Consider the following 14,990-nt stretch of genomic DNA (forward strand, 5'->3'; position numbering starts at 1 on the left):
CCATAATAGAGCGAGATACTCTTGTTGGGTTTTTTTTTGCTTTTTTTTTTTTGCTGCCTAATGATGTTTCAACCATGAAAGTGATATTGCATGAAGTCTTGGGAAAGAAACATGAAGGGTGGAAAAAAAACCCTTCTCTAGAATAACCTCATATAAAAATATTGTAAAACCTTCCAAGTGGAGGGTTGGGTAAGTTATTGACTTTTTGAGGGGTCCTTTGGGGAAAATATGGAATAATTTTCCAAAGTAGGCTTATGGGCCTTATGATAAGACCATTATAATACATCTCTTACTATAGTTATTTTTTAAATTATTATTAAAAAGAAGATGAAGGCTACCCTGTGGGACTTTCTGCCTCCAGCCTGTGGCCTTTAAGTCTTCCTTAATTTGGGGTTGGGGAGGAGGGGGAATCCCCGATAATGTGTTTCCTGTGATCTTTACAGGCTGCTAGACAGCATCTCTTTCACTTCTTGCCTTCTCCTGAAAAGAACCAAGATCGCCCCTTCTGCTGAGCATTCATGGCCTCAATAGGTTGCTATCAGCTCATCTTCCTAAGTCAAAGTAAATAGTTTTCAATGTTTTATTACTCTCTGCTTCTTCATTTTCTCCACACCTTCAGGATCTTTCTTGGTTTGAAAAAAAAATAATCCTTCATTTGGAAAATCATTCTACAGCTGTTCATTTTTAATGTCTTTTTTTCCCCCCCTGGTATCTTTTGTTTTTCAGTCTGGTGTGGGCTTCGTGCAGTAGTTGGTGTCCCACAAGAAGTTGAGGCAACCTGTAATGAAGATGCTTTTCTTCCTTGTAAGGTTTTCCAGGATCTACAGCTCACAAGTGGAACTGTCTCATGGTATAAGGTAAAAAATAAATCTGCTGTGATTCACTTTCTTCTCATTTCCTGCCTGGATTCTGTTTTATGCCTTATATGTGATTTTTGATGCCATATTGAGAGGGTGAAAAATATATTGCCATGATCATATAGTTGCTTCAGTTCATATATTGCATTATTAGCAGGGGTGAAATCTACTTACCTTCCTTACCGGTTCGGAAGTGCACACACCATGCATGTGCACTCACTTTGCTCGTGTGCATGCGTCATACACGCACAGACCTTCTGCACACGCACAAAACCAGGTTAAAACCAGGAAGTAATGACACCCGGGTGGGCGGAGCTTTGCTCTGCCATTGCTACCGGATCGTCGAACTACCGGCTACGATCGCTACCGGATCGCGCGATCCTGTCCGATCCAGTAGCATTTCACCCCTGATTATTAGTTACATGAGTGTTTATCTCAATATGGTTAAATAATACTCTGATGAGTGGGCATGCATGCGTATTAGGAAGAACAACTTCTAATACAGATAGTCCTTGACTTACAACAGTTCATTTAGTGAGCAAAGTTACAATGGCATTGAAAAAAGTGACTTATGACCATTGTTTACGCTTATGGTCATTGCAACATCCCTGTGGTCATGGGACCAAAATTTAGATGCTTGGCAACTGACTCATATTTATGATGGTTACAGTGTTCTGTGATCATGTTTTTGTAACCACCTGACAAGCAAAGTCAATGGGGAAACCCAGTATTGGGATTCAAATCCTGTCACTACCAATTTGCTTGTGGGGGTGTGCATGCTCACGCACGTGCACAACACTTCTGCGTACGCGCAGAAGCTTATGCGCATGCACAGAGATGTCCGGGCAGGTGGGCAGAATCTCCCGCTGCTACTGGTTCGCTTGAACCGGGGCAAACTGGTAGCAACCCACTACTGGGGAAGCCAGATTCACTTAACAACTGTGTTACTAACAACTGCAGTGATTCACGAACGAAAGGTCGTAAAGTGGGACAAAACTCACTTAACAAATGTTTCATTTAGCAACAGAAATTTGGGGCTCAGTTGTGGTCATAAGTCAAGGACTACCTGTTTTCTACTAACACAGTTTGCAGGCTGTAGTTCCCCACATCCAGGGTCTCCAGGTTGAAGAATAGGGGTTTTGCAGATGAAAGCAAAATTATCACATGACATCCTAGCATTCAGAACAAGGAATACATTGCTTCTTTTTTTCTATATGCCAGTTCAGAACAGCTGCAATAATACTCCATGTTGCCTCTCTCTCTCTCTTGCATTTTTAAAAAGAAATCAGTGCAATTATTTCAAGATAATGGCATCACTGAGCTGCAAACATGATAGAATCCAGTCAGGCAAACAGCAAATAGTAGAATTAATCACTTAAAAACTATTAAGGGCCTAATCAATAAGCAGTGTATTTAAGCCCTCTAGGGGACTATTAAATAATAATTCCAACAAATTGTATGACATTTTGCACTGTAAAGTTCAAATAGCTCTTAGGTTAAGTCACAAGTATGGGATAATTGTGAACCGTGTAGTAAATACAAACAATTAACCTTTGACTTTGCTGCTTAAGAATTATGAGAACAATGTGACTCTGCAGGGTGTACTGCACTTTGTGTCAAATTAATGATCAGACTGTAACAAAAACAAGATTTTCCAGCTTATTGTGTGATACATTGTTAAAAAGATCTTCTCCTATCTAAAATAACAATAACCCATTAACTAGATATGTTAAATATATTAAAGGCTCATCCTAAAGCTGAGTTAAAAAAATAGTTGGGAGTTCATCTTAACATATAACAAAGGATATAAAATGTAAATGAATGAAAAGGCTGCATTTTTTTCTTTCAGAAATAATAAGATGTAGTAGTTATATAGTAGTTACCCATTTCCTCCCACTTATGACTGTATGACTGTAACTTGTTACTGTATCCTTACGATTTATATTGATTGTTTCCTAGTATGATTTGATTACTTATTTGTACCCTATGACTATCATTAAGTGTTGTACCTTATGATTCTTAACAAATGTATCTTTTTTTTTAATGTACACTGAGAGCATATGCACCAAATACAAATTCCTTGTGTGTCCAATCAGACTTGGCCAATAAAGAATTGTATCATATTGTATTATACTGTACCTATGAAAGACTTAGAATAGATATTGTCTCATCAACTTACCTTAACATATAACAAGATCATAGTGATCCAGTTTAATTTTCAGAAGGGTAACCATATTATCAATCAACAACTAAAATAATGCACAGTATCGGATGAAGCCAGACTATATCTATTATATTTTATGCTGTAATAAATGCAATAAATTTTTATACATTTATGCTGTAATTTTTTTTTAAATTTAATTTTTTTTAAATTAACCTGTTAGGAAAATTCTTTGCAGTCAAACAAATTCAATTTGTTGTGATTATTTCCAAAAGATTTCCAGCCATGTTAGCTCTTTGGCAGAATACTAATATGGCAGCAATTTAGCCCCTGGGTGCTGTATCATGGTTCCATGTTGTTGTAGGGATTGGCTCAATGGCAGAGTGAGTTAAGTTCTAAATATATAGGAAGAGACAAATTCCAGGAACCAAATATTGAATTCTTTGCAGGGATTGTGTGGGAGGGATGGAGAACAGAAGGAGAAGAGAAAGTGATGACTGGGAAATGAGTAAGACAAAGAGTTCCTATGAATGGAAAAAAACCCCATCTGCAGAGCTGCAATTCAAAGAAAAATGCAAACTTTTCTGTGATTTCATATAACCAAAAGAGAGACAGAATAAATCAGTTAAGTTCTCCAAAACGGATAATATTGGGAGGTGTATTTTCTAAAAAGTTGCTTAAATCTGATGTATCTGGAAAGTTGCTGTTTTCCCACTTCTGTAAATTGCAGCCAATAGTGTAAAGTTGAGGATAGTGAATTCCTCTCATAATGACCTCATAAGCAAGAGGTTATAGCAAATCAGTAGGAGAGTAAGGGCAGCTCCATGAACTTCATGGGGTGTGTAGGATTGCTTGCCTAGACATTATGCTGAAATATTTTCTTATTTCAGATTTGTTGTTGTTAGTTGCAAAGTCGTGTCCGACCCATTGCGACCCCATGGACAACATTCCTCCAGGCCTTCCTGTCCTCTACCATCCTCTGGAGTCCATTTAAACTCATGCCTACTGCTTCAGTGACTCCATCCAGCCACCTTGTTCTCTGTCATCCCGTTCTTCTTTTGTCCTCAATCTTTCCCAGCATTAGGCTCTTCTCCAGTGAGTCCTTCTTTCTCATTAGGTGGCCAAAGTATTTCAGTTTCATCTTCAGGATCTGGCCTTCTAAAGAGCAGTCAGGGTTGATCTCCTCTAGAACTGACTTGTTTGTTCGCCTTGCAATCCAAGGGACTCGCAGGAGTCTTCTCCAGCACCAGAGTTCAAAGGCCTCAATTCTTTGGCGCTCAGCCTTTCTTAGGGTCCAACCTTCACAGCCATACATTGCAACTGGGAAAACCATAGCCTTGACTATACGCACTTTTGTTGGCAGGGTGATGTCTCTGCTTTTTAGTATGCTGTCTAGATTTGCCATAGTTTTCCTCCCCAGGAGCAAGCGTCTTTTAATTTCTTGGCTGCAGTCCCCATCTTAATATTTCAGATTAAGTGAACTGAAAAAATAAAGGATCAGGATGGGGATATTGAATTGAGGCACACTGGATTAGCAGGAGGAATAGTTCATTTGTATTCTGTCTAGCTGGCTTCTAAAAAAATTGATTGATGAGATAGATGAATGATGGTTCTGTACACTTCATTGAGCTGAATATTGAGCAATATTAGCACTGATAAATACACATTTAATAGCAGCATTTTTTCTTGGCAGAATGTTTGGTTACTGATACTTCAGCTACAGTGGGATGTATTGTAAAATTTTGCAGTTTTAAAAACTAATTATCATGTTTCTGAATTATAATAATTATTAAATATTAATAATTTATATACAAACTGTTTTGTATATAAACTTCATATGCAAACTGTTTAGGTTCCGTTTCTCTCTAGGGACTTCAAAGAAATTTATCAAAGAATGTAAACTATTTTATAAGACTCCTTATAAATCCTAAAAGATAAAAAAGTACAAAAACACCCACTTTTTCTTTTAAAAATCATTTTTATACTCTGAATTTTTAGTATACTAATTTACATACACACACACACACAACATATCTCAGAGAAGTTTTAAAAAAGCACCTAAAAAAGTTATAATACAGAAAGAGTGGATATAATACAGTTTCCAATTAACAATTTTAGCATCTAAAAAACAAACAAACAAAAAGATTTTCCTTGTAAAAAATCTAGGCAAAAATAATTCATCCTGTCAAACCAAGACATGGCCACTAGATGTCCCCACAGACAGATATTATTAGATAGCTTTGAAAGAATTTATCTTAAAAGGAAAAATAATTGCATTTATGTTTTCAAAGAATTGTCGCTGAGAAGGACAATAATTACCTTATGCCCTTTTTTTGGGTCTGTCATTTCTTCACGAAGGTACAGTTTGCACGTATCACCTCTATATCTTGTTTTCATGTATACACTGGATGTAGCAGATTATTAAAGCAGATTATTTAATCATTAGAAAAGGCTTCCTATCTTAAAGTTTACTTGTCTATTTCTAACCTAGCTTTTTTGGCCCTGCTTCATTTGAGCCACCCCACTCTGCCACCAGGACTATCCAAATGGAAGAGATTAAAATATGTATTAAATATTAATCAAATTGGAGCCAGACTTAGCTGAAACAGCACCACAGGCACAAAGCATTTCAGGCAGGTGCCCCTCATTCTTGCCCACTGCTCATAATCTCATAATCAGCAACAATGTCAATTTAAAGCTGCATTAGCAGTAATAAGCAGCTCCATCCCAGGATTCTGTAGCGACTTGAAAGCAATTCTTGAGTCTATCTGATTCTAGAATGTCAGCAGGGTTGGAAGTTGAATCATTTATTTCCAGCTCAGCTATGAGGCAGCCAAAATTACAAACTATGGTTTGCTTTTGCAGCACTTTGAGCCTTTCCCCTCTTGCATCTACCCATGGTAAAAAAAAAAAAGTTTTGCCAATATTTTTTGCTTTGGGCGGTGCTCTTTTCCAACTGCTTGAGATAGCACAATATACAAAGAATAAATTGCTTTGTCTAGGGAGCTGGTCTCTAATCAGTGAGTGATACCTTTCTGAAAGTTTAAAAATGGCAAGTTAAGGTGCAGCAATTGGTGAATTTCTCTGGCTGCAGGAAAAGCTTTCACCAGTCACTCTACCCTGGGTGAGCTTAGGATGGCAGGCAGTGATGGGTTTCAAATTTTTTTTTACTACCGGTTCTGTGGGCATGGCTTGGTATGCATGGCAGGGGAAGGATACTGTAAAATCTCTATTCCCACCCTACTCCAGGGGAAGGATACTGTAAAATCTCCATTCCCACCCCACTCCAGGGGAAGATTACTGCAAAATCCCCATTTCCTCCCGATCAGCTGGGAATTGGGAGGCAGAGAATAGATGGGGGTGGGGCCAGTCAGAATTTTTACTACTGGTTCTCCGAACTACTCAAAATTTCTGCTACCGGTTCTCCACAACTGGTCAAAACCTGCTGAAACCCACCTCTGATGGCAGGTTTAGCCATTGACAGAACCCCTGAATTCTAAAAATGGCTGTAATTATCTCTTGAATGCTGTATTTTGCTTTATAAAGGGCCTTTGTTAAATAATAGCAGATAAACCAGTACTCTTTAAATGGGAGACCAGGACCTCTAGGCACAGTGTTGCCTCTCATACATGAAGAATTATACAGGAATCTGATTCTCAGGTTGCAATATAGAGATTCTTTGCTATCACTAAAGCAATGACTACTAGAGGAAGTGACACGCCAGGATTTCTTTAAAGAAACCTGTCGGTTTAAAACAACCTTGCCGTGATTGTTTTCTCTACAAATCTTGCTGTGCTGCTCCTGTCTTTGTATCATCACATTTCAGCAGCACAAACCAAAATGGCCATGAGCCTTGGTACACCATCACCACAATCACTGGCTAAGTGACAAAAGCCATTCATAAAGAGTCATTCATAAAGAGGAACCCCACATCAGATCAAGAAAACCTGAAGTAAAGCAGCTTTGGTTATGGGCTGTAGGTTGATTGCTTAATATATTGAAACGTAGATAAGAGAAAAGCTGTGTTATATAGATCAGGGATCGCCATCCTATGGTACCAGTCAGTGGCCTGTAAGGAAGTAGGCCCACAGCGGGAGGTGAGTGGCGGGCGAACAAGTGAAATCGAACAACCCCCCCCAACCCATGGAAAAATTGTCTTCCATGAAACCAGTCCCTGGTGCCAGAAAGGTTGGGGACCACTGATATAGATCCATTCATCCTTAATTAATGGGACCAAAGTGTAGGGGATATGTGGTTGTACCCTCAGCTGCCATTGTGACATCTATATGTTGTTTTTTAAAGTTTATTCTACTTGGGTTACATCAAAATAGGGTTGGGGTGAAATGCTACCGGTTCGGACCGATTCGTGCGAACCGGTATTTCCAACGATCAGCTGTGATGCGTGATTTATATTATTTATTTATTTATTTATTATTTATTTATTATTTAAATTTATATACCGCCCTTCTCCAAAGACTCAGGGCGGTGTACAGCATAAATAAAACAAATGTACAAAAAAATTAAAATACAATATATATTTAAAAATCTAATTCCATAAACCGAGAATTTAAAATAAGAAGATAAAATTATAAAATAGCCCCGCTAAAACCCCACTAAAAACCCTCAATTAAAATTATCATTAGGCCAGCCCTGCTTGATGAAAGAAAAACGTCTTGATCTCGCGCTTAAAGGTCCGGAGATCGGAGAGTAAGCGTAGCCCCACGGGTAGTTCATTCCACAGGGCAGGAGCCCCCACAGAGAACGCTTTTCCCCTGGGGGCCACCAGCCGACATTGTTTGGCCCTCCCTGTGAGAGCGCACAGGTCGATATTAGCTGGAATTGTCAGATTTCCTGTTTTCTAGCTAATCTAAATGACGTGGCACAGAGGATTCCCCCCACCCCGCCCCCCGTTCTGTTTACCTTTGCAGACTCGGAAGGCTTCAAAATGTTCCTTTTTTAGCACTGCGCGGGCGGTAGCAAACTCACAGAACCAGTAGCAGACTTCAGAGGATTTCACCACTGAATAGAGCATAGGGAATGAGGTGTAGGAATGAACATAAAGTTGCACATAGAATCTTGCAATCAGAGTTACCCCATTTCGGCAGCAGGACTATGACTGGTAGATGTTTTCCCGCTGGTTAATAACGTTTGGAAGGAGGACAGCAAAAGCAGTGAAATCTATCCATTGCTTTCTTTAATCTGGTGAGAGGTGAGCCTGAAACTCTTTCTGAGGGTGCGAACAAGTGATATTGGTATTATAGGAACTACAAACTAGAAATGTTTAATATTAATTGAGAATTAATATAAGTGACTGATGTTGCTAAAGTTTAAGACAGATGAGATTTTTAAAGGCAAATCTTCAAAACCAATCAAGGAGAGAAGCGACCTAGAACTAAGGAGAAATTTCCTGACAGAACAATTAATCAGTGGAACAATTTGCCTCAAAAAATTGTGAATGCTCCAACACTGTAAGTTTTTAAGAAGGGATTGGACAACCATTTATCTGGTGTTGGAAGAAATATCCATCTGGGTTCAGTTCCAAGTGGGGACAAAGACACTGGAAACATGGAGGCTGCTTGGAAAGATGGTTTAATGGTGGCCAGGATCACATGGCTTGAGATCCTGAACAGAAAAAGGGGCTGAGATCCTGTGCACTCCCTGGCTTTATGCTTTTTCTGAGCTTTGAACTTTCTGGGGCACAGGAAGAGTATCCTGATTGGTTGTCAAACTCCCAGGTGGTCTAGGGGCTTAGCTAGCCTTGTAGGTTGTCCCTCAAGCTTGCCTGAGCCTTGCCATGTGGTGAGTTTCTGTTGCTAGATGGGTTCTATTATGTTGCAGATGATGGCCCATTGACAAAGGTGGGGAGAATGAGTTTCTACCTCTGACCCATTGACAAAGGTGGGGGGTGGCAGGAAGTTGCAGGGAGCTGCTTTGTCTTTAAAACATGTTTCTCCATTTCTCATCCAGGGAAATATATATTTGCCTTTTTAAATATTTTCTAAAATATTTCATTCTTCTAGGAGGGGGGTGGTTGCTAACTTCCTACACTGGGATGGTATGGGATTTCCTGCCTGAGCAGGGGGTTTGGACTAGATGAACTCCAAGGTCTCTTCCAACTCTGTTATTCTGTTAAAATGTAGCATAACCAAACCCTGTAAACAAGGGTTTCCAGTCTGGAATCTTCTAGAATGCTTGCTGGAATTCTGGGTATTGCAGTCCAAGCACCTATGAAGGGCAGCACAGTGGGAAGGCTGCTGTAATGGTTTAGCACTGGCGTATAAATACTTTCATGTAGCTGCAATCAGAACTCTCTATGTTAATTTGTCATTATTTTATAGATTGATGAAAACAACAAAGAACTGAAGGATGTGGAATATAATAAAGAACATGCATATTCAAGAGGATTTAACGACTCCTTAGAGATTTCTAACAGCACCTGGCATTTTCTGAAGATTAAACATGCTACACACTTCAGTAGTGGAACTTATAAATGTATCTTACTGGAACCAGTCAGAAAATACAACCAAAGTACAGTTATACTCAGAGTAATAGGTATGGTACACTTGCTTGCCAATTTCTCTTTTCTTTCTTGCAGTTGGAACTTTCAAAATACTTTAATCATGTAAAGATTACCGTTTTGCCTTGCAGGCTGTCCTGAGGAATCGCAAAATCTGAAACTCAAAAAATATACCACAGAACTCATGTTGCTGAGCTCTATTGGGACCTTCTATTTGTTACTTATCATCCTTACTTGTGTAAGTATTTTCCACGTCTTTCTACCCTAGGATTTTAATTACTGCCTTTTTTTAAAGTGTTCTTTTCCTTCCTGCATAACGAGAAAATGCAGATATATTGGCACATTCACCGGCTCCTGTTTATTATCTCGCTTCACTCCCAGTCCTCTAGGATTTAGAGGATTAATTTCTGAAGGAAGTTTCTAGCATGATTGTGGAGCCCGATTATGTTAAGTGAAGAAATATTGGTTGTTAAGTAAGATACACACAAATGCAGACTGTTGGAAGTTCATTGACCAAGATGCTAAGCTTCTGTGCTGGGCAAGGGGAGAAAGAGAGAATGAGGGAGGGAGGGAGAGAGGGGGGGAGAAGGGAGGGAGAGAGAGGGAGAGAGAGAGGGAGGGAGGGAGGGAGGGAGAGAGATGATCTGTTTTTATATGGAGCTGAGATGGTCAAGCGAACCACAGAAGGGTGAAAAATACCTCCAAAGAAACAGACTGCCTGCATAAACAGTAAAGTGCAGCTGAGGTTCCTGATGTATTAACAATGGGTTATAAAATACCTTGAGTTAGGGGAACAGCTTCTACCTAGTGAAAATTGCCAATAACAAAGCTACCATATTTTAGTCATGAACTGAAAAACAAACAAACACGTGGAAAGCCTTTAAAGGTTCCTTATAGAGGTAGTCCTCGACTTACAACAATTGAGCCCAACATTTCTGTTGCTGAGACAGATGTTAAGTCAATTTTGTCCCATATTTGTCCCATATTTGTCAATTTTATGACCTTTCTTGCCATAATTGTTAAGTGAATCACTGCAGTTGTTAAAGTAATAATATAGTCATTAAGAGACACGGTGGTTCAGTGGCTAAGAAGCTGAGCTTGTTGATCGAAAGGTTGGAAGTTCAGTGGTTCGAATCCCTAGTGCTGCATAATGGGGTGAGTTCCTGTTACTTGTCCCAGCTTCTGCTAATCTATGAATTACGAAAGCACGTAAATAATGCAAGTAGAAAAAATAGGGACCACTTTTTGGTGGGAAGGTAACAGCGTTCTGTGTGCCTTTGGCGCTTAGTCATACTGGCCACATGGCCACGGAGATGTCTTTGGACAGCGTTGGCTTTTCGGCTTTGAAACAGAGATGAGCACCGCCCCCTAGAGTCGGAAACAATTAGCACATATGTGCGAGGGGAACCTTTACCTTTAACTTTAGAGTCATTAAGGGAATCTGGTTTCCCTATTGGCTCTGCTCGTCAGAAAGTTGTAAAACGTGATCACATGACCCCAGGACACTGTAAGCATCATAAATATGAGCCAGTTGTCAAGCATCTGAATTTTTATCATGTAACCAAAGGGATACAAGGGGATACAAATGGGATACCAATGGTGGTAAGTATGTAAAAAGGTGATAAATTGGTTTTTTCAGGGCTGTTGTAACTTTGAACGGTCACTAAACAAATGTTTGTAAATTGAGGACTACCTGGGTAATCAAAGTCCAGTCCCTGGGAAGTTGCTGTTATAGAGCAAATTCAGTTCCTGAGTCCTAGTGCTGCCTCACTATGGAATATCGTTCACAAGAAAAAGGAGGAAGACGGCTGAAGTTTCTGAAGTTTTCAGAATTGCATTTTCTATCTGCTGCTTTTTAGGGTGGCTGCTTACATATATGAAGAGATGTATCAGCCCCCCCCCCCAAAAAAAAAGAGGAAGAGGAAGAAGAAGAAAAGATATAGAGATGCACACAAAATGTATATGAGCCAATGTATATATACTAATGTGTAGGTGCTAATTTAGAAATCCTTAACGTAAGATATTTTGTCCTAATTAAGGACATGATTAATCAAGAGACCCAAGTACCTGCATAGTGTGATTTTCCTCAGCTCAGTGTTGAAACGCAACTTCCTGTTCTCTCTCATTCTTGATCTTTCATCATAGGTGGACTACACCACCCTTCAAATTAGGCAATTTACCGTATATACTCGAGTATAAGCCGAGTTTTTCAGCACGTTTTTTGTGCTGAAAAACGTCCCCTCGGCTTATACTCGAGTATATACGGCTTATACTCGAGTTTTTTTTTTTTCTTCTTTTTTTCACATTATACCGGATGGCGCAAACTTGGCGGGCTTTTGCATTAGCGCGGGGAAGCCCTGCCGGTGCAGTGAGAGGGCGGGGCGGGGGAGCCGCCAGCCTTCTCGGGTGGGGGAGGGGGGGTTTTCCCCACCGGTAGCTGCCTCATTTCCCACCCTCGGCTTATACTCGAGTCCCCAGTTTACCCCAGTTTTTTGGGGTAAAATTGGGGACCTCGGCTTATACTCGGATCGGCTTATATTCGAGTATATACGGTAGATCTTTTTTTTCCAGATTGGAAATGCATTTGGTTTCTGAGACAGGAAAGGCCAGAACAAAATACTAAAGCTGATTCAAGGAGCTTTATATTAAAATTACACCAGCTAAGGCTAAACTAGAATTCACAATCTCCCAGTTTCTACCCATATACCAAACTGGCTGTCATGTGTAATTTCTGCCTTTACTTCATTACCATACCCATTGGCATAAATCAAACATTATCTGCTGAGGAGATAATTTATCTTAGCTAAAATCTGCCTCTTGTTGATCTTGTAAGAAGCTGTTACATGTTTGTATTTTGATATCATCAATCTTTGGTTTTAATTTGTGCCATTCAATTTAAGATTTGGCTTGATAAATGTTGAAGGAAATTGCTTAATTGAAACACAGGAAGGTAGAAGACAGAAGACAGAAAAATAATATTTTTCTGCTCACTTGCCTGAAAATAGTTGAGATTATTTCTATAGTACCTCTTTGTTTCTCCAAGTCTTGTTTTTTTTAAAAAACAATCTAAACTTTATTTGAGGTAGAAATATAGTGGGATTTCTAAATTGAAGGAAGCTGAGACTTATGCTAGAAATGACTATTTCAAGAAAAAAATGGTATGGTACATTTCTTCTATGTTAATAAAGCCTTACCTGCACAAAATTAACTTACATTAGATGGATTTCCAACTGCTTAAATTTCAAAAAAGAATATTTAAAACTTTTATTTTATTCATTTATAATTTACATTGCCTGCAGACCTTTTGTTAAATTTAATAAGCATAGTCCACAATAGTATTTGGACCCAATAAGATAATATTGTTTCAGAAATGAGGATAGGGACATCTAAGCCAGGACCAACATATTCACTTTTATGATAACTCCACTTTATGTGTTATCTTTCAGATAAATAGACAGGATTGTATATGGGCTTATAAAACTAAAATCAATATGAAAGGAGAAGAGGAAACCCATGGAGGTGTTTTTGTCTTCAGATTACTCTTTAAGAATAACTGGCAGCATAATCAGGCTATAGATGATACCTCTCTTCAGAACTCAAAACTACTAACTTGTGGAATATAGTAACTCTAGATGTAATGATGATTATTAGCTTAGAGAACTTCCAGATAATGAAGCCTGACTGTCAAGTGCTGGGAAAACCAGAAAATCCAGGCAGTTCAAATGAATATAAAGATTTATTTGAAAGCTTAAGGTCTCTATAAGAATCTTGACTACGGATGTTCAAAGCAAATTGGTGGTAGATAAGAGCCAGTGGATTCAAGGTGGGCTGGACTTTGATGTCATTTGGTGTGAAGGGACTGGAGACTGATTACGTGTTTTGACCCCTCCCTGGGGCTCAGTCTGGTCATCTACTATACTGACCCTACTAGTCAAAAGACTTCCTGTACCTTTCTTCCTTCTTTTCCCTTGTAATATTTCCTCCCCAGTGAAATTAGGAATTGGGAGGCTTATGAGTTAATTATTCGTTAAATATTGAGATATTTAAACTCAAGGGTAACATTTTTGCATCTTTGTTTTGGTATGGGCAATTAAAAAAAATACCTAAGAGATTAAGGATTTAATTATAATGTAAGGGATTAAGTTATAAATGCTAATAACTTATAACTTGCTTCTAAATTTACTTCAATTTATGTTTTACTTCAGCCTTGGACAGTTTGCTTCAAATATTGTTTTCTGTTTTTTTTAGACATGTTTAAAAGAGAGAAGATCTTCTGATCAGCATAAATCTGAAAAGCAAACTCTGGCTTTATAGTACCTGTTGAAAGAATGGTTTCTATTACCCAATATTGGACAGCATTGGGAAAGACAATCTTATCAGTTAATTTGGTGGTGCTGTCAAGGTTCTTTCCTGATAATTTGGTGGCGCTACAAAAAGCTCGTCAATAGTACTATGTCATCAAATAGATATTGTCACAATTCTGTAGGTGAAGGATATGACTCTGTAAATTGCCTAACTCAGTCTGGTACTCTTTAGGTTGGGACTACAAGTCCTCACATTTCATGACCAGTGAGTATTTTGTGACTCATCAGGATTATCAGATGTAGTTTCAGATTTGCACTAAAGTCCAAATGTCCCTCCCTACCAATCACTCAGTGCAATTATTGGTAGCTTTTAAGTGCACCAACTTCTGGATTCCTCCAGTTATGATAGTAAGGCAAACGGAAACTATCACAGCAAGAAAAAACTTAAGCTCAGCAATTACCCAGTGACTGAAATCTTATCAACTGGGATCTCAATTCTCTGTATGGATTTGAAAACATATCTGGGAAGGCCCTTTGTATTGTACCATATACTTAGTAAGAGGTAAGAAAAATCCAGAGAACATTACAAGTATTCCTCATTCAATGGCCACTCATTCAGCGACCAAAGTTATGATGGCACTTGTAATGTATCTTTAAGAGTTTTGGAGGGAAAACTGAGCGGGAAAAAGCACGTTGCTGATTGGATAAAGCCTCTGGCTAAACTGTATATAAAGAGAGGGTTTTCCCAGCCCGAGCCGCTGGGTTCACCATATAGTAAAGAGCTGTTGTCACTATCCTGGTCTCCTGCCTCGTTATTGCCCGAATTTAACACTGGCGACGAAGGTGGGATCTCGAGGCTAGGAGCGCCAGGAAAAAAAAAAGCTGAATTCACCAGGAAGACGCGAACCCAGCAAACAAGGGGCAGAAAGCAGCGATGTCCAGCTACACACCGCCAGCGCCATTCGACCCAGCTAAGGAAAAATGGGGGTCATACATGGCTCATTTCGAGTGCTTCCTCGAGGCGAACGAACTTCAAGGAGTCTCAGACAACAGGAAGCGAGCATATTTCCTGAGCCACTGCGGTCCAGAGGTTTTTGACACCGCAGAATCGTTGGCGGAGCCAACGCCGGTACAATCGGTGCCGTGGCAGA

The 14,990-nt window shown here is 39.3% G+C and overlaps 1 protein-coding gene across 1 annotated transcript; it reads left to right on the plus strand.

The window, feature by feature from the left end:
* The first annotated feature begins 480 nt into the window (after positions 1 to 480).
* On the plus strand, positions 481 to 14,619 carry CD83 (CD83 molecule). Its single transcript, XM_058177422.1, has 5 exons — positions 481 to 561; positions 727 to 857; positions 9,357 to 9,570; positions 9,667 to 9,773; positions 13,784 to 14,619. Exons 1-5 carry the CDS (start codon positions 519 to 521, stop codon positions 13,847 to 13,849), a joined length of 561 nt encoding a protein of 186 aa, XP_058033405.1. The 5' UTR covers positions 481 to 518; the 3' UTR covers positions 13,850 to 14,619.
* The last annotated feature ends 371 nt before the right edge of the window (positions 14,620 to 14,990 follow it).

Source organism: Ahaetulla prasina, chromosome 3 (genome assembly GCF_028640845.1).
Source record: "Ahaetulla prasina isolate Xishuangbanna chromosome 3, ASM2864084v1, whole genome shotgun sequence".
Lineage (NCBI taxonomy): Eukaryota > Metazoa > Chordata > Lepidosauria > Squamata > Colubridae > Ahaetulla > Ahaetulla prasina.